We start from the raw sequence: 20,894 nt of genomic DNA, 5'->3' as shown, positions 1-20,894 counted from the left end.
GAGGTTAGGTGTTTATTGTTAGCCCCACACTGGGGAACCCTGTGTCGAGGGTGCCATTGACACACACATAGAATACCACAAATTACACCTTAACTCACGAGAGAAATAAATGTAGGCTATACAAATATTTCTTCCGGCCCGGGAATCGAACCCGGGATCTCTGCGTGGCAGATCAGCAAGATAACCGTTCGGCCACAGAGGCAGTAATATCTTAGTCAACTTATTTTAACGGGTTTTTTATCTTTTTTATCGAGTAACCCGATTCAGGACTACAATCAAAGTACTCTGTAAAAAAGCGTTAAGCATATTAATAAAATTAAGCCTCGCGAGCGATTGCAATTTCCAAGGCGATCAATTACATCGACCGCGGCAGCTCCGTCACCGTGCCGCCGTCGTTCGCACTTAGTTACCAGTTAATTAAATTTCCCACTCGCTACCGGGGAAAGATTACCGCTAATCGCTTTCGAATGAGTTACGATCATGTGCAAGTGAACACACAGACAAATGAGGGAGGTTCGGGAAATGAATTTGTGTGGACCCTTGTTGGGCGCCATTGATGTTTGTGATTCACTGAAATCAAACGCTTTCGCAATTCGTACCCTTGGTAATAAAGCCACATATGATTATATGTCAGAAGTCATTTTATCACAAGAAAGTCATAAAAATAATACGAACTAGGTACCTGAAACAAATTACGTATGTTAGAATTATATCTCTCCTATTTAAGCATAAAAAGTTATCGACTAATTTCTATCTTAATATCTTTATAACTCGCTTTTCAAACTTTATTTTTACGATACCAAGGGACGGAACGAACAAGTCGTGCCCTTGGTGGTAAAGATGTTCTCATTTTGACTGTACTTTTTTGTGTGTAGGTTCTGAGATTATTCCGGCATTCGCGAACAGATTTTGATGATTCTTTTTTATTGGAAAGAGGGTACCTCAGTATTGGTCCTATTTATACATGAAGCAAATATTTCAGCTGTAAGAATGGCAAACTAGGGGATGAATTCTGTTTCGCGCACTTTCTGGTAACCGATTTCAATAAAACTTGGCAAATAGATGTAATTCCGCAAAGTTTTGAGTTTTTTTTAATAAAAAAGTTGTAATATATAAATAAAAATCTCACGTGATGGAAAGTGACGATGAAGTCGCCGATGGAGCACACACAACTAAATAATGCCTTAGATTCCCTACTTGCCAATTAGAAGTATATTTAAAAATAAAAGTAAAAAATATTTTCGTATTTTTGAGTAAGGACTGTCTTGTCCTGAAATAGCTCACATAAAGTGTGTCTCAATTTGAATTAAGTAGATATCTTTTGATTGTTTCTTACCCTATTCTAACGACGGTTTTTTTAACGAGTAGAGAATCAAATTTTACGTTCAGTAATGATATAATGTTAAATTTCACATATTTTGAGTTACAACACCATTGTAATAGCAGTGCGTTATAATAAAAATATTTGTTTATATTAGTATTTGTTTATTATATGACAAAAGAAAAAAGCAACCTATATATATCTATATGTATAATTATATACGAAAATTACCATCAACTATCTTTAAAGTAGCTAGAGCATTGGTGATTAGACAGAAAGACGCATCATGTGACGACCTCAGTGGCCTAACGGTTTATAGGTACTGTGAGCGCTGGGTGCGGAGGTCCAGTGGAAGACCAATTGGGAAATGTGCTTTTCAACATTGGTTCTGGTTTGGTTGTTCTAGGAAGTGCCCCAGAATGAATTTCGTTGCTCTGGTACTAATAGTGCAGAGAATTTCCTAGTTTCAGACAAGGCAATTGTTGCCGTTATATGGCACCTCGTTATTAATATTATAATTTCACTCATATGACGAATGTTTTACCTTCTAAGGCCCCGTGAACATCTAAATGTACACAATATGTGAAGGGATTCAGACGCAGACAATATTATTCCTAAGATCACGTAAACGCGTAATAAAAATATCGCATTCAAATTTAGCGTATATATTTTATATGACCATAGGGTATCTACAACAGTAATTTTTTTCACACAAAACTGAGGGCATACTTGCTTGAATTTGTATAATTAGTGCATTTTAACGTACTTTCAAGTGTTTAGCGGTTTTCCTATTATAGTTTCCTAGGTCTTAGGAGGTTAAACTAATATTAATATAAGTAGAGATAGCGCATTTTTCACTGAATATAGAGAAATATTTTAAAAGAGTTGGTTTAAAAGCGAACTCTTCATTGGAAACCGTAAAACCTGTTCTTGTGTATAAAGAAACACCTAAAAATAAACAGTTATTATAATTACCCAAGCCCGAGACAAAGAACCGTCGAAAAGTATAACTAGACTGCCAAAAAAACAAACTTATCCCATAACCTCGTTGTTTAAGTTAATAAAGAGCTGTCCAACTTTGAGGGGCAAAGGCCCGGGATTCAAACAAAACGGATAAAATTTAATTACATTCATCTAGAAGAATAACGCCAAATGCTAGGGTGTTAACTGCCTCTGTGGTCGAAAGGTTACCATACCGGACTGCCACGCAGTGTTCCCGGATTCGATTCCCGGGGCGGAAGAAATATTTGTATGGCTTACATTTATTCATCTCGTGAGTTTGGGTGTAATCACAATAACAATAACAAATGAGGAAAATATAACTGTAGGTACAAGGATTAAACGATTAATTATTATGTCCCATGTGCCTGTAATTTCACCAGCACCCTTACCATACCGCTAGGCGATAGAAATAGATAAGGTCGCAGTATTTTCCTGGACAAACTCTTTTAAAAGGGCTCCAATGCTACTATTTACTTTACGCATACAAATGTAGAAGAAAAACGCTTTGTACGAAATGGTGCATCATCGAAACGAATGAAATTCTTAGCTGCGTCTTGTTGACCGGTGCCGGAACTGAGCGGAGAAAGAAGCATTTAAAATGTTAAATCATCAATTAACCCTTACTTTACAATCCCCTAGGGGTACAAAACACGCAGTCCGTAGAACTCATTAGATGTAGTTAGCAGGACGCCTGCGGGCGTAGGGCGAGCTACAAACACTTTGAGAACAGACGTGTTTGTCTGAGGCGGATAGATGAGCGTCCAACTACGTCGGAGTATATGACATCAAATACGAATGTTTGATGAGGTTTGATTATTATGGCCTCGTGGGAAACTGGAACACGTGTAACTCTGTACTTGTGGTGACGTAATTTCAAGTTATACGAAACGTATGCATGTTTCAAAATAGAACTTACAGTCAAGTGCACTTTACCCTTGACACTTTGGACGGTCCAAAGTCGGACGTTAAAAGGTCATATCGCAAACGTCATAAAGTCAAGAAGAACTGCCAACTTACCTATATCTGCCGTAATGTAAGCGATACTGCGTTCTGGTTTTGAAGGATAAGTGGTGCTGGTGAAATTGCACGCAGATGAGACTTTTCAACTTACGCCTCAGGGTGACGGAAGCAGTGGCAGTTTGTCTCACTTTGTGATTTAAAGCTCTGAGTGTCTCTGTAACCGTTATAGACAAGTACACGACTTGTTCGTCAAATAGCTGGGTATCATAAATAAAAACAATATAATAAAAGTAGTACACTTGACACTTTGGACCGTTCTTATTGCAAACGTCTCTAGAGTCGAATTGACGTGCTCTCGGCCACACACACTCGTAGCCCCGCACAAGAGAAACCCTGTATCGCGGTTGTCATAGACACACACACATAGACAACCACAAATTACACCCTAACTCACGACAGAAATAAATCTAGGCCATACAAATCTTTTTCCCGGACCGGGAATCAAACCCGGGACCTCTGCGTGTGCAGTCCAGTATGGTGACCGTTCGGCTATGGAGGCAGTTAATATTATATGATGGAATAGTTAAACAAGTACCAAAGGTTATGGAAATAAGGTAGCTTTTAAATTTTTAATAGGTGATTTACGTTAAAAATGGCTAATAGTTTTCGGTAAAATATAAATTAGGTTGGTAGAGTAACATAATGTCAGCAAAATTTTTCGTAAATTTCGATATTTCATCCGGTTGTTTCCTTATTTCTATTTGCTCAAGAGCTTTTGGTAACTCAGTAATATTCATAATTTTAATAACTTAAAAATTTTCGGAGCTTTTTTTCTACCCTTTTTAACATACCACACATTGAAGAAATTTAACCTCAGAGGACTCGCAGTTACTATGTGCGTTTGCCATGAGGGTCCCGGGTTCGATTTACGGTAGGAGCTTAAAAAAGAATTTAAAAAAAACAACTTCAAAATTTGTCCTGGTTTCAGTTTTCCGGGTAGTGCCCAAGGAATTAATTGTGTTACTACAGGCAAATTCGTAATTTACGGCGATTTTTGGTGATTATCTGGAAAACTATTGACGCATCAACTGTTAGGTATAAAAAGAAAAAATGTACTGGTATACGAAGCTATTGAATATCATTATTAGTCACTCAGTAAGGCTGCTGTGGGGCGCACTATAAGTTTCCGGAATGAATAAGAAAAAAATACTACAAATGGTCAGAAATGAATTTATTGTTTCTCAAAATATTCTCCGTTAGCCTTAATGCACTTTTTCATACGAATGAACCAATTTTGAAAACATTTATGCCACTCCTCCGTGACAATCTCTGAAACATATATTTCATACTTTTCGAGAGCCTCTTCAGGTGATGAAAATTGTTGACCGCGTAACTGGTTCATAATCTTTGGAAATAAATAAAAGTCACAAAGTGCCAGGTCGGGACCGTACGCGGGATGGCTCATAAGGTCAATGTTGTTCACCTTCAAAAATTCATTTGTCTGGCCGTATGGAGAACTGGCATTATCGTGGTGCAAGATGATACGGCGTTTACGGTTAATTTTACGAAGTTTGTCAATAACTTCCGGCAAACAAATGGTCAACGTATCAATCACTATTCACAGTACAACGATTCTCCAAAGCAACAGTAGCCACGTGTCCAGTTTTATTAAAAAAAGAAGCAATCATCCGCTTAGAGGCACTTTGCATGCGCGCCATTTTGGTTGGTTTCGTGTCATCTCGAAGACCCATACACTCGATTACTGCCTTGTATTGGGATCGTAACTCATGTAACGATCGTAATCCATTTGTCGTCACCTGTTACTATGTCCCACATCAAATTTGACGCCCTTTCGTTGAATGTGGTAAGCATGGCATTGCACCAAGTGAGGCGATCCGTTTTTTGAGCCTCAGTCAAATTGTGTGGGATCCACCGAGAGCACAGCTTCTTCACACCCAAATGTTTGTGTAGTATTGATTGTATTTGACTCATGCCTATGCATAAAGATGCCCGAATCTCATGGTATGTCACATGCCTGTCTGTTTTGATCATACGGCGCACAGCATCGATGTTTTTGTTGTTCACAGCAGTGAACGGGCGATCATCATGAAATTCGTCATTGAGATTCACAAGACCGCGTTTAAATTCTGCAAACCAGCTATAAATAGTCGTCTTGCATGGTGCTTCATTGCCAAAAGCAGTTTGAAGCCGAGCGAAGCTCCGCTGAGCTGTTCAATTACACTTAAAGTTGTAGAAAATCATACTACGAAAATTTTCACGAGTTAAATCCATGCTGATGTAGACAAACAATTTCTAAAATGACGTCACAATGTAAAAACAAGTGACAGTCAGATGAAACAAACTGTATTCTACAGCCAGAGTTCCATTTTCAAATGTTGTAATTACTTTTTAAATATTGTTTATGTACAACTGTTACTGTGCGCCCTATATACAACTGTTACTGTGCGCCCTATGTACAACTGCATGCAGTCAACATTGACTTAAGCAGTTATCGCCGCATGCCTACTTCAGGAGCTTAGTGTATATGTTGATGTCGAAATGGAAGACGTTACTTGTTAATTTATTAATGTATTGAGAACATTTGTGATGCCAAATTTAAAAAAAATCAAGGAAAACAACCATCACGCCACACCTCATGTCCGTAATCCCCGATTATACTCTGAAATGGAATTTGTGCTAAAAAATGTAAACAAAGGTGCCATTCCAAAAAACATACCTATATATACTTCAAGAATTGTGAGAATTTTAAATAAATCCGTCGAGAAAATTTTCATCAATAGTGATTTTTGCTTCTTTAAACTTCAGATTTATAAAATTTGTATAAAAAGGAAAGAGATTTGTAATGTATTATATATATTGACTATGTATTGAAATAAAATGAGAACTTTAACTGTTTTGTGCATGTCTACTGACATTATTTGTAATTTAATCAATTTAACTCAATCACTATAAGTATAATTTTGCATGCCAAATGTGGTAAAATATGAGCTCTTTTTCTCTACTGTGTTCCATCTTTTGTTCACCATATTTTAAGCAAATAAATTTTCATTTTCATTTTCATTTTGTTTTACCATTATGTTGATTAAACCCTAAAGCAATCGATACCTTTTGCCATTACTGAACAAAAAACTCTCTAGTTATGTCAATTGCTGCTTTCGACTGTAGGACGTTCACATCGACTGCATGCAATTGATCATGACTGCACGCATTACCTGCAAACTTGTAGTCTATCTGTGACCAGCCCTAAATCACAAACTTATTTTTTTTTACATAATTTAAAAAATTATACATATAGAAGAAATCTTACCGAGGTTTGTGATAATGAAAACAAATGCTATATTAAAATGTTTTATTCAAATCCATAATCTGGCAGCACTGCACAACTTTAAAACCTATTTACAACATTTCAAACAAATGCTAAGTACAGGCGAAATGGAATGTATCCAGTTTCATTCTGAAATTTTAAGGCACACCCGACTCCATACGGCCCAGATACATCGTCAATTTCGGAATTGATGACATTGTACTTTTCCACAATGCGAAGTAACACTTTATATCATTTTGGCGTATATTATTTACGGAAAAAAGATGGCGTCGCTTATCATAATTGCTGCGTTAGTCGCTACCCGCGTTCCAAATGATCGCGATATCATGACTTTTTACTCACATACGTATTTTTATTGGGTCAATCAACTCACATGAACACGGTAAAGATAGACTGATGTTTTTTTCGATATCTGTACTAACAACAAGAATGTTATTGGTTTTCAGTGTTGAAGAATTGCCTTGTTTTGTTATAAAACGGCCCACAGTCAATACTCAGTTCTTAGGTTTTCACGATTGTTATACATTAGAAAACTATTTTTTCCGGATCTAAATTGCGTATAGTAGTTTTTTCAAACAAACCAACGATTCTGGCCTTTTACAGGTCCCATGGTCACGGCTGACTGAGATCATCAACCATCAAAGCCATCCCACTATAGTTGGTATAAACTTTGGATTATTCGAAAAAACAATTTGTTCGCAATTTGGATCCGAAAAAATAAATTCATTACACGTAGAGTCAAGGTCACATAATTCTTGACACATTTGACTTTGGACCTTTCTTATAGTAAGCGGCACAGAGTTGAATTTAAATCTCAAGTCTTAATGTCCATTTGCACTAAACTTACATATGACTTAAACCAATTCAAGCATTGGGTTACCTATCAGTAGTCCGAAATGACTTTTTCCAGAAATAACGTTTGCTCGAATTTTCATAACCTCGAAAGTAATTTTGAAGGAAAATGTTTTTTATTTTTAACCTAACATATAACATATCCTGAAAGAACAACGGTTTCGTTATAATTCGGTTTTCGGTGTAATGAAAATTCGAACAAACATTACTTCGGAAAAAAATCGAGTTTATGATAGGTTAACCAAGCATTGATTTAAGATATACTTAAGTTTAGTGCAAGTGGACATTAATTAACGAGCTATTGACTCTGTATTTAGTCTGTACGACAACACTAAAATGCTGCTTTGTTAAGGCCTGAAATAATTTAGTAACGAATTTTGATTACAATTTGCCATCAACTTTTTCTTTTTCTTAATGTTCATATTTCGCGTTTAAATTAGCATCATAATTGCAAGCATCAAACATCTGTTATGCCAAAATGATACAAATGAAACCCGAGTTGGGTTGGGTCATGACACGAGTAGAAGGTTAAATAACATACCATTGTCGTACCGTAAACGCGCCGTGTGTTATGACCCTTATATATAGGCGTAAAGATAACACAACGCTCCGTCGTATCTAGGTGCATACAGTCGGGGAGACAAGCCTAGGTCAACATCTCAAATACTTAAAATGCGAGTCATGATTTAAAAAAAATAAACAAAAAAAAATAAAGAAAACATCTAGCTGATTCTACTCGGTCGAACAATATTCACTTACAATATAAATAAAAATAGAATTCATACTAACTTATTTACATAGTGATGGTATCCTATCAAGAAAACATCGTTTCCCCTTCAAATGTAAAGAGCATTATTGCTTTGCGAAAGTTGTTTGTTTATTATAGTTAAATAATTATCACAATCTCAACAACAAATGTCAATTAATGTACGTTATTAAATACTGCCTGTACTTCTTTTACACAATACTCATTTGATATGATAGAAAAAGGTGGTAAACGGTGATGCATCTATTGACATTGAACAACAATGTCCATAGTAAATAGCTGAGTAGATGTATTTATACTATATTTAAGTTAGCGACCTAGTATAGGCTGCTCTATTTCGCACTGTTTCATAAAAATTACGAGGACATAATTATACCTCCGATGAAAACACTACGCCAACTTAATGTTTGGTAATTTTCTTTTATTTTTGTAAACAGACAAATTTATTTACTAATAAGTATTATGTTTCCCGAATTCCGTGAAAAGAAAGAAACAAAAAACAAAATTCGGAAAAAAAACAAAATAACAAATTTTGTGAAAAAAAGAAACAAAAAACAAAATAAAAACAGAACAGGTCCAAAAATTGACATGGCGTATTGTTCATTGAAGGTATTGACAAGATAAGAGGTACAAGGGTAAACAAGCTTTAAAATAGTAAGGGCTCGTGCATAAAGGTGTTAACAATAAATAAAAAAGTATGATAAAAAATGTCTAAGTCGCAGGTAAAGAGTCACAGATGAGTAGCAACAACACGCGTCCGAATTGCACAGATGTGAGAGCCAACTAATTATAATTGAAGAAATATTATTTGTACCGATGAATGTCATCTCTTCGAACGGCTTATCCTTTCTATCTTTCTATTACAATAGGGTAATAAAACCATTAACAATTCTTTTACATAAAGCATACATGAATTTAACGGTCTTGGTCCATCGAACGAGTCATCAAAGCGCTAAATGCTTTTTCTGAATTCTAGTTTTGAATTATTTCTTTGCTCAACGCGTTGATTTTTTTTAAGGTACTTCGTAAAATACCGTAACCAAGGCTCTGTCACAAGGCGCTGAAGGTTACGCAAGAAGTGCCTAGCACTGAGTGCGCTGACGTCGGCGCAAGCGCTCATACAAGTCTTTCATTTATGAGCCTTCGGCTCCGCGTCTGGCAACGTTATTTTCACCTCTCAGAGCGCGTGCTTCCTTTTTCCTCGTAGCCAGCGCCTGGTGTCTTTAGTCAGATTTAGTAGGCTATTATAGCGTAGGTGTTTTCGATTTTGTATGAGAGTGATGTATCTGTTACGTAGTAACTATTAAGTAATCTGTACCGTAACGGTCTTTAAACCAGTTGTTTACCCTATACAGATGGCACGTTCGCTTTTTTTTCCTATTCTACACGGTACTCGATAAGACGAATCGGTGCAAATAATAATTCGCCAAATATAACTTGCCATTATGAATGCGGCTTAAATGGCTTATCTGTAACCAATCACGTACAGCTGAGTTTTTTCAGCACTAGGTCGCTAACTTAAATAAGGTATAGTTATTTAAAATACCACAACGAGGCACGGGTCTTGAGCGAATCATAAAAATTTGCTGGCAGAATAAAAAGTGCTATTTATTAAAATTCAAGCTTAGAAAACATTTTAATTGAATTCTCCGAAGCGTAGTTTTTATTAACTAGTAAAGTCATAAAAATAATACTAACTACATGAAACAATTTACATTATCGCACCTCTAGTAAAACGCAGACTTTATGCCAAAAAATTGTGACCCCCAAACAACATTTTTCCTGACTTTATGAATACAATAATATTAAAATAAGATCAAATAGATGTAATTAGTTATCTGTTGAGATTAAAAGAAATAACAAAAATACAAACTCAAAACCTACAAACACCTTTTGGCAGTATCATTAGGGTCTGCAGATGCTACAAACCCTATATTTGCAATCATAATAGATTTTAAACGATTTTAAAAAAAAGGAGGTTCTCAATTCGTCTGTATTTTTTGTATGTATGTTACGCGATGAGTCCGGTATTATTTAAACCGATTTAGAGATGATTTTTTTTGTTGAATAGAGGGTACCACAGTCCCATATAAATTTGAAGAAACTATTCCTGTAAGAGTGGCAAGCTAGGGGATGTATCCGGTTTCGCGCACTTTTCAGTAACTGATTTCAATAAAACTTGGCAAATAGATGTGTGACCACGAACTTTTGAGGTCGGTTTTTATTAAAATGCAAATTATACGGAATAACAGAGACTCATTATGCATTCTTTTATTTTTCTATACTGGACGTAGTACGTATTGAAATATTGTTAATATTTCAACTTTTAACTCTTCAAATGTTCTCAGTGGCCGTAAATACAAAACTTTTAATTCATTTTCTGTAAATTATAGAAATACGAGTTAAATCACTATTCACCGGACGTGCGATATATGAAAACTTATAACTCTCCTATATAAGCAAAAAAGTTATCTACTAAATTCGTTCACAAAATCTCAAAACCTCTCCTGAAAGTTGTCATTTTGCAGATGTGGCATTATTACACCAATGGTGTGACTTGTCAGTTTTTCTTTTAATTTGGCATTATGACGGTCCATAGTTTACCTGTCCCATAGAGAGACAATGTTGTGGATATTCCAAACACTCGCACGAAGCGTATCGCTTCTACATTTGTATGGCGAACGGCAAAGGAGTGGAATTCGCTGCCTGCGGACTTGTTCCCTGAACGCTACAACTTGGGCCTTTTCAAGGCGAGAGTGAATAGGCACTATTTAAGTATGCATGCTACATCGTCGCTTTACAACAGGCGAGTTGGACATCAAATGCGCAGTTATTTACTTAGATAAAAAAAGACAAGCGTGATGATATGTCGCTGCCTTTATACAATGACGCAATACGCAGGATACTGATTTTGAGTTAAACATAAAAGTTTGCGAAACTTTAGCGTGAAGGCTCTAACATATATTTTTGTAATTTTACTCATCTTATAACATATATTTTTTTGCCGTATGATAATGGGTGCTTTAATCTACTTAGTTCATCGTATTCTGCAATACGGCGTTATTGTACAAATGCGATGCATGTGTATGGCGAAGATATATACTCCCGGACACGTTTTTGCCTTAAAGGTCTAGAATACAAAATTAGTGTTATCATCGAACAAAAAGGTTTTCCCCGGTTTTGCAAGTCCAAATTTCCAACAAGAACTTATGGAAAAGACGTTTAATATACTAGTTTCAGAATTGCGTAGGATAGTTTTTGATCAATCGAATATTGTTTAAGCTTAGGGCATTTAATACTGATGCGAGGTGGCTCGAATTATGTGTCCGGGAGTGTATATATATTAGTTATAAATGTGTTACGTGGTAATGGGTTAATAGCTTATATTGCGTATATATCCGCAGAACACCGTGCCTGGCTGTGGGACGTATACGCTTAACTCAGTATAGTACAATATGGTAATGCATCTTTACTATCATATTTAAAAAAAAATATTTAAAACATATTTATACAAAAAAAAATTATAAGAAAAATTTACCATTGCCTTTGTACTCGTCGTTTTCAAACCGCAAAATGATATTTGTATCGATTTGTAAATTGAAAAAACAATTTCTTAATAGACAAACCTTAGAGTTATCATTTTAAAAGGTGACAAGTTTTGACCCTCATTGACATAAATGTCGACATTTGACATTTATGTCAACAGAAGATATACCCCAAAACCTGACTTAACAGCCTTTATAAACACAAATATTAACGTCAAATCTGTTTTGCACAAAGTACACTGGTGTGCAGAAAAACTTAAAACAGCACTCTCTGCTTATTATTATACATGCATAGTCGAATATAATTTTCAGTTGTATAGCTAATCATGCTGTTGATTGTACTCTATCAGTCCTACTAATATTTATACAAAAGACGCTTATTATGTTATATTTGTTTTAATCGTTAAAAATAATCAATCGAATTACCGCTTGTTCCTTTTAAATTATTTTATGGTTTCGTTATTTTCCGCTTTATGCAATTTTCGGTCTTGTAGAGAGTAGATGTTTCATTTTTAAAACCAGCTTTACATATGTTTAAAACACAAATATTAAAATACAATAACAGTGCAAGATTAATAGGGAGTCAATAAATTTTGCTCATAAATCGAAAATATATTCTTCTCTTTCACACCAATAGTGCAATAAGGGTGACAACATTTTCAGAATAATCTAGTGTCAGAAGTAGCTAGCCCTTTCTTTTCTTACCGAGTAAGTTAGTATCGTTTAGAGTGATCTAATTAATTTTATTTTTGCACAAAAGTAAAACCTGATGAAGTCATGGAACAAAAGTTGTTGTTTGTGATGAGTAATATAGTATTGAAAGGTTTTAGTATTTTACAAAATAACCTTGTATAATATGCAGAGGGTTCTAAAAGAAGTTCTCAATACGTGTGAACTTGCGAAACAGACTTGACGAAACGTAACACAAAATAATATGCATTTAAAAAAATAACATGAAATTTTCATTTGGAGTAAATTTTAAAATGGAACATAACGAAGGGAAACTGTAAAATGAGAGTTTTCCAACCGTCCTTCATACCCTAGCAATGAATGCCTGTTTGCCTCGATTACACTGGCATTTCTACATACTTTTTTTCTTATACATACATCTTTCCCACCGTTCCGATGCCTAAGATCACTGTTAATTGGTCATTGTTATACAAAATCAAAACAATGACCGATTAAGCAGGGCACCTTTTGACGTCCGCGTTGGGCCCTTAGGTGCGGACTCGTTTTTTGTTGGTCATTGCGTTGTTTTGTTCGACCGATCAATATAATTGGAGCCACAGGCCCGATGAAATGTTTTCAAAAAGATTGCTGTCGACTTACCATAATTAAAATGTCACACAATTAAACAGAAACTCAATTGACACTACATAGAAACCTGTCACAGTATTATTTAAAAATGAGCCATCTAAACTACTGGATGATTCCAGTAAAGATGTATTATATGTCACAATATGACGTTCGCGCGCTTCTCAGAAATGCACTACAGATTCATATCTCTACTTCCAAAATCAATCATAAAGATTTGTGCCTCTTCTAATATAAAGTTTATTGAATACATGATACTACGTTGCTTATTTCAAAAGCAATAGTATCTGCACTACTGTGTTCTGGAATTAAAGGTAGGGGGGATTCAAGGCAATTATAAATGATGTAGATTCTATGATGACGCATTTACGATGTTAATTAAGGATACTTAGTAATATTTGTACGTTCGGTTGGTAGCAGTGGCGAAGGGTTTCTAATATAACACGGTTTACAAGAATTTGATTCCCTGACTAAGACTCAATTTATATTGCTGCGGAATGGAATGGAAGCAAATGTTGAAATACATAGCATAATGAACTTTATATCAAACATAGATACAAGCCAAAAAAACAGGTAGGCAACTTTCGTAGAATATTCGTGCCTTTTGGGAATCTCCGCACCTTATCGTATCTAGTTTGTACGTTACATAATTGACATAAAGTTCATTATGACACGTACAAATTAGTTACAAAGTTCACTTCCATTCCATTCTGCAGTAAATCGATTCTTAGTAGCTGATACTGAATGGAAAATGTTTTGCATTGCATTTGATATACATATACCGTCTATATCGGCTTGTCATCTTACAATATCCACCCCTCGCCACTGGTGGGTAGGTATGGTAAGAAGCGCGCGACCGTAGTTAATATAACATTCGAATTCTAACAACGTAATGTAATTAATTATTTCTTGTTCTGTAATAATTGAGAGTCCATTTCAATATTTCTAGAGCAATTATGATCGTAAGGCCGACACTTGCAGGCATGTGAGTAGTGATGAGACATATTATTGCCCGGGACCAGGACCACAGTTGCTGGTTCGTCGGAAACTAAGATCGCCGTTTGTTGTAGTTTAAGCTCTGGAGAAGCCGCCGGGCCCACCACTCTTCCAGGTTGAATGGTCTGAAGTTGGCGAGCTGGCGAGGCGGCAACACCTCATGATAGTATCTCGCGTCTTCACTGCCGCGCTCTAGTTCTCGTGTCACCTGTAACATAGTTAAATTTTTATTGAATTGATATTCAATTATTTTTATATGAAATTACTCCACTAGTTTCGGATCGACGGATTTTTTCTGAGTGTTCGATCTTTGTATTAATGATTAGTTATAATTGGAGAGTTTCACATAAAAATAATTGAATATCAATTCAACAAAAATTTAAATACAATGAATAGCGACATCTCTAGCCGGGGCTGGTAGCTGTAAAGGTATCTAACTGGGTGACGAAATATCATAGAGTTCTCATAGATGGCGCTACGACTAAAAAGTCGTTGAAAGACCAAATACAAAGATACGACGCAAGCACATAGAAAAACTCGTGAGGTCCGCTGGTTCGTTCCGTGGCTTTGTTGGTATAGCTTCTGGTATGCTAGAAGACGTCGGTTCGAATCCGGCCGGATCGAAGGAATTGTTTCTGAGTGTCCGATCTTTGTATTAATAATTATAACAAACTGTAATATACTGTTTCGCATTATTGATTTAGTTGTTTAATTAACTATTTATTAATTCAGACTACTCTATGGTATTCGCGTCTAATTTCATACAGTTACCCCCACAGATATATTATAAGCCGTGATAGCCTAATGGTTTGACCTACTGCCACTCAAGTGGGTTTGAATCCGAGTTTCTCACAATTTACTTGCGAAATTTTATTTGAAATTTACCATGAGCTTTTTGGTGAACAAAACATCATGATAAAACCTGCACGTCGAAGAAGATTCACAGCCCTCGGAAAACGTGTGAAGTCCCCAACCCGCATTGAGCCAGCGCGTACGGACAATGGCCTAAACCCTCGCCTGAGATGAGACCCGTGCCCAGCAGTGGGATGTATAAATGAGTTGATGATGACCCCCACAAGAGTTGATGTAATCAGACTATGGAAAGCACTTCCTATTAAGTTCTGTCCAGATACACGCGATATTTCTACCGCTGTGGTTAGCGAAGCGCTATGCGGTATTCCTACTGTTCAAATCTAAGCGGATACCGCTACAGCTAAGGGTGGCAACACTTTCTTGATTTTCGCCTGTCTAGGCAATCACTTCTTTGCCGTCAGTGAATTATGACTTCACCACGATGGCAAACATATCCCATACATGGCGGCTACTTGTGACGTGATCAGCGTGGCTAAGTTTGGGCCGCGATATGGTGTAAGCCATCGATACGAAAAAGAAAGACAAACCCCACATCTTTCCTCAGTTGCACCTATAAATATAATAAACTCCTTGTACACTCTCACATTCTTAACACAAATGAAAAGTATTAATAATAACGTGTCAAAGACAATGGAATACTAACATGTAAAGATGTCAAGATGCCTTCAATCGCTTTAAGAGAAGGTCATCTAGAAAGAACGAGTCTCGATGGAATTATAATTACATCCCGTACACACAAAATAAGTCTTTTTTGGCAGAAGATTATTAAAAGATTCCATTATTTAAAAGGTTAAAATTATTATATAGCATTTTAAATGTTTTATTAATTTTTTTCTTCTGCAATGCACCAAGAGACTTTTTTATAATAATGTTTATTTCTCCACGCAATACAAATAATAAGCCCATAAAGAACTTAGTAATTTTAAGTTTTTTTTTTAAGTGATCTTAGTTATTTTTGTATGGTGCTTGTTAAAGACTTAACACCAGTGCTACAAGTCACCAGGAAATTATTTTTCCTTATATTAATTTTCACGAAATCTTTTTTTAATCGTGAGAAAAAATTTGTGAAAAGAAAGAAAAGAAACAGATGTCAAAGAAAAGCAGATGCGGAAACGGAAGTGTAAATACTATAAAGGCCTCAATAAAATAGTTCCCAACAGGACTTGTTTTTTATTTTATAATTTATGTGTAATGATTACAAAACAAAAAACTACACTAAAATCGCGACCTCAACTGCACCTCTGACCTCAATTCGCACCTGATGCATCGCAAACGTTGTAACCTTCCGATTAAGGTTCCATTATAAAAGTAGCCGAAGCAGAAACGGAAACAGATGTGAAAAAGCATGGGGAACTTTCGCAGTCGCGGAAACAGAAGCAGAGATCTGTTGCATCACTATTCAAAATCAGTCACTGTTTTAAGCTAAAAGTTCATACTAAACCCAATTTATGGTACAAATGATTTTTCCTGGGAATTCAAGAACAATAAGAAATGGTGAAATTAAAGGCACATGGGACTTATGAAAAGTATTGTAAAAAAAACATTTTTTTTAAGTGAAAATAACATTGAAAAAAATTAAAGAAAAACGGTTTTTTTCGGAAGTAGTAGTTTTCTTTCCTAAATGTATGAAAATAAAAATATGACAGGAGCATATTATATTTTTTTATAATTTGGCACTATGCTACCTCTTTTGTTAATATTATTCTTCACACATAAATTGCTCAAAACAAATGGGCAACACTCACTGACATTTATGTCCATGGAGGGGAAATTCCCCAATAACAGAAATCTCTAATCTTTGTTTACTTTATTATTTCATTGAATTGGGTGCAGTGCAACGCACTGTTCGTTGTTGTTGAGTGTCAATGTAGAGATTATTAAATCGTAAATTCATATTACGGTATTCATAAAGTAAAATAATCATGATTAATGTCTTATTTCATTCCCGTTATTTTATTTAACCTTTCCTGAAAAAACAATTTTATAAAAAACGAGCGTGGTATGTTTTTACAAAAAAAAAATAAGTTCTTAGGTTTTCGCGGTCGTTACACATAGGAAATGAAACTATTTTTCCGGATTTCAATCGCGTATAATTGTTTTTTCAAACAAACCGGGCCAAACTTTCGGGCCCTTTACAGATCTCATGGTCACAGTCAACCGTGATGTAACTCCGGAAAAATAGTTTCATTTCCTATTCCTATTTTTTTTAAGTTACATCACTACTCCTAACACTTAGTGCGGGGCTATGTCGAGTGTGTGCGTTAAAAAAAACTTGTTCTTTGCACAAAAACTTAAGCGTAACTGTAATTTACAGTATTACGTTACTTTTTTGTTCTGTGCTATTACTACTATAAATCTAATTAGGTTTTATTTTTCTTATATTTTCTTATTAACATTCAGCACTAACATAATATATGAACACAGTACTTAAGAAATAAAATAGCAAAACTCAATTTATTACTAACTTAATATATACGGAATTAAAAACAACTGAAAATGCTGTATGAAAAGTGGTCGCGTAAATGTCAACCTAAAGATTTAAAAAAAACCTTCAACAAGTATAGAGGCAGTTAGAAAAATATAAAAAATATTAAAACTAACCTTATTCCAAGAATCATAAACATAGTTTACAATATCATCTTGGGGGTTGGTATTGTTATGCTGAGGCGGTTGCGCAGGTGGGCTGAGGCGGGCTCCATTGTGGCCATTACCGTTGTGCCGTTTGCTGCTGCCCATGTGCGGCAGGGAGCGCGGGCCGCTATTTACGTAGCTTGATCTGGAATTTGAAAATTAACATAGAATTATATATTTTATTCTATTTACAGAAACTATGCAATTTTTTTTTACTTGGAAAATATGGCAAAATCCAAAGAAGACTTGTCAACTTATGTCTCAGTGTGACGGGCGCAGTGGCTGTGCCCCTCAGATCTTTGCGATGTAACACTCTGAGTGACACTGCAACTGTTATGGAAAGGCGTGTAGCTCAACATCCGACGCGCGACTTACTCGTCCCATCACTTGATATTATAAAAAAGTTTTTGGCGCATACCAGTGGACTCCACCACATGCCTCCCGTATTCTTTGCTCTTCATTAACCGCAGAGAAGAAATGAGCTGCGATGCGAGGTCGGAAACTTATGCCTTATTTAAATAGTCTTAGCATAAAATATATGAGGTTTTATAAGCAGTTTGAAAAGTCTGATAACCGGCCTTTAGGAACCAAGTATTTTTGTTAGTAACTGTTTTTTACAAAAAAAAATATTAAAGTTTACCAACTTGTTCTAATAGAATTAATTGATCAATAAAAATAATTGATCGGCATAAAAAAAATATTAGTCAATATTTTCGTTGTTTGTTATTATTCAATTCACATTTTATTTCACTTTCATGAACTCATACTTGACCAAGAAATTGAAAATGCCAAAAAACTGTTTTTACATAACAAAACGGCTTTCTATTGTTTCAGATTTCCCCATGCTCTACCAGCAAAAAGAAACAATGTATATACCTAAAAGTAATAAATGTCATAAAAAAACAATTACAAAGTATATGATTTAATTAAATAACCAAATAAATAATAAATATATAATCTGCACATTAGCAATAGGTAATTATTGTTAATAACAACTTTTAAAATGTTCTGACATTATAGTTCGGTGGATTGTCAATTTTGAGTGAAAAGCTGATACACACTTTTTTTTTTATATTTTGAAAATAACACTGTCACATTTTTTAAACATTTTCACACTCTATGAATAAAAACACTTATTACCATAGAATAGAATATGCAGAGTATATTTACCCAAGTGTAAGTAATACAATATAGAATAGATACAAACCATATTTGTATAGCAAAATGAGCTATATGTTTAGTGCACTGTTTAGGTTCTCGGGTTTCTCTCGGAGAAAAGTTTAAGGACAGTGGTATCATGACCATATCATCACAGCACAATTACTCATATATTATATACGCCCATAAATATATACATAATTTTATTTAGAAATAAGATATATTATATCCCTAATATTAACCTTAGAGATAAGTCCAAACTTGTGGCACCATGATTTTGTTTACCCAAGGTAAACAACTCATTTGTTGGGAACTGAATACATCTCAATTTCAATTTGTAAGTTACAATAGGATTCCAGTACTAAGATTATTATTTCCTAAGTTTAAAACCTACATTAAAAATATTTTACTTGAAAGGTCATATTACAAATTTGAAAACTATGTGTTAGGTAAGTATGTATGGAAACACAACATGGCTCTAGATTCCACACAAATTTGATTCAAAGTTCATTTCATAGCATTTAAGGTTATTTGAAAAGAGCAATCCCTAGAGTTTCTTACTCATTCTTCTCAGGGAAGTCAACATATTGAATGAGCAGTAGCTTAAAAGTGACATTTTCAAGTATAAATTTATTTTACCTATAGAATAAATTATTATTTGACTTTGATTTGACTTGACTTTGATTTGACTTGACTTCTTTCTAAAATCTCAGATTAAAAATAAAAAGTTAATAATAAAAGTTTGTTGTTTATGAACAACAAAATATTTTAACTTACAATTATGAAACTTTCCTTCTAAATACTACTGTAGAAATGTAATTGCTAGTTACATATAAAAAATATAGAGCAAACACAATACAATAAATCCGTCATTTCAGGGTGAGGAGGACCAATCGATGTGTATACTAACAAAATTATTTACAACACAATTTCTTCTTAATTTTGATATACCACACACAAATTACAAATGATTCATCAATTTCCTCAGTTGAAGTTATTTTTATACCTGCCTTACTTTGCATGTATTTCCTAATAATGTTATTACATATTGATTATTTATATTACAAAAGAAGGAGTTACAAACATATTATTATATATATGTTAGTTATTACCTCCTTAAACATACTACATATTAGTTTTAAACAGAAACCTATGCCAACAACTTATAAATCGCAACAAATATCAATCATCTAGAAATAATAGTCAACACTAAATGTCGTTTATATATACACAAAATTACAGCAATATGCATTCTCGGTGCTTTAAAATTGAAACAAAAGCAAGATAACAACATAAATATTGAGGAATCACGTCGATACGTGAAAACGACGCGCTAGATTTGCGCGGTCCGTATCAAAACATTGTGAGAGCTAACTACAGCTCAACACGTACTTGAAAACGCTATCGTGAACCATTATCATTATAACGACATCAAACATTGTTACCACTAAAAATTTGCATCATGTTGCTTTTCAACACAGTATTTTTCAGTAGCACCTATTCTAAGAGGTACCTGATCCACGCGAACGATTGTTTACCTTTTATCACAGATTGCACTCACAAAGCAATCGTGAAAGTGGAGCCAAAGGATAAAGAAAACTCACCTCATATTATTTCTGTCCATGTTTCGATCTAACACCCTTATCTTTTATACAAACACTACCAATAATTACACAATCGTATAATCTAACTTATGACAAATGCCAAACCTTATTTCATTTCAAATAAATTACATAAAATCCTATAAAATAAAGATAAATAATACACAGGACGCCACAAAGACACGATAGACAACTGTCAAAATTGCCAGCTGCACAATTTCCGATTTCCGCGCATTGAACTTAATGCTGATTGGTTATGCGGTTAGTATGTACATGTTATACACCAATCACTGTCATAGTAATGCAGCATGCGTAAAACAATAGCAACCAATGAAAACGAATCAAAGCCGAGATATTTACGAAAAGCGTTATCTTTCTCATTTACGTAAAAAAATATATTGCAGTATTTCGTGAAATCGTGACACAAGCGCTACAAACACACATCTAAAGTCAGCCAGTGCGTTTTTATTGTTGCATTGAAGCCTATTATATTATAATAAAAAAGGAACGCTTATGTAATTGAATAAAT

At 34.8% G+C, this 20,894-nt stretch overlaps 1 protein-coding gene across 1 annotated transcript; it reads right to left on the bottom strand.

The window, feature by feature from the left end:
• Nucleotides 1–11,829: 11,829 nt before the first annotated feature.
• Nucleotides 11,830–20,527, bottom strand: LOC113234083. Its single transcript, XM_026469330.1, has 3 exons — nucleotides 20,369–20,527; nucleotides 17,577–17,751; nucleotides 11,830–14,310 (listed from the first exon to the last, which is right to left on the bottom strand). Exons 1-3 carry the CDS (start codon nucleotides 20,386–20,388, stop codon nucleotides 14,155–14,157), a joined length of 351 nt encoding a protein of 116 aa, XP_026325115.1. The 5' UTR covers nucleotides 20,389–20,527; the 3' UTR covers nucleotides 11,830–14,154.
• Between the last annotated feature and the right edge of the window lie 367 nt (nucleotides 20,528–20,894).

Source organism: Hyposmocoma kahamanoa, unplaced genomic scaffold (genome assembly GCF_003589595.1).
Source record: "Hyposmocoma kahamanoa isolate Upper Pololo Valley unplaced genomic scaffold, ASM358959v1 81, whole genome shotgun sequence".
In the NCBI taxonomy this organism is placed as follows: Eukaryota; Metazoa; Arthropoda; class Insecta; order Lepidoptera; family Cosmopterigidae; genus Hyposmocoma; species Hyposmocoma kahamanoa.
This window is presented reverse-complemented; position numbering and strand designations above follow the sequence as displayed.

Excerpts from the sequence above, each read along its gene's own strand:
- LOC113234083 (XM_026469330.1), bottom strand. The coding sequence starts at position 20,388 with ATGGACAGAAATAATATGAG. Across the intron at positions 17,752-20,368 it reads ATGGACAGAAATAATATGAG|ATCAAGCTACGTAAATAGCG; the intron begins GTGAGTTTTCTT and ends TTCAAATTCCAG. Across the intron at positions 14,311-17,576 it reads TTTATGATTCTTGGAATAAG|GTGACACGAGAACTAGAGCG; the intron begins GTTAGTTTTAAT and ends ACTATGTTACAG.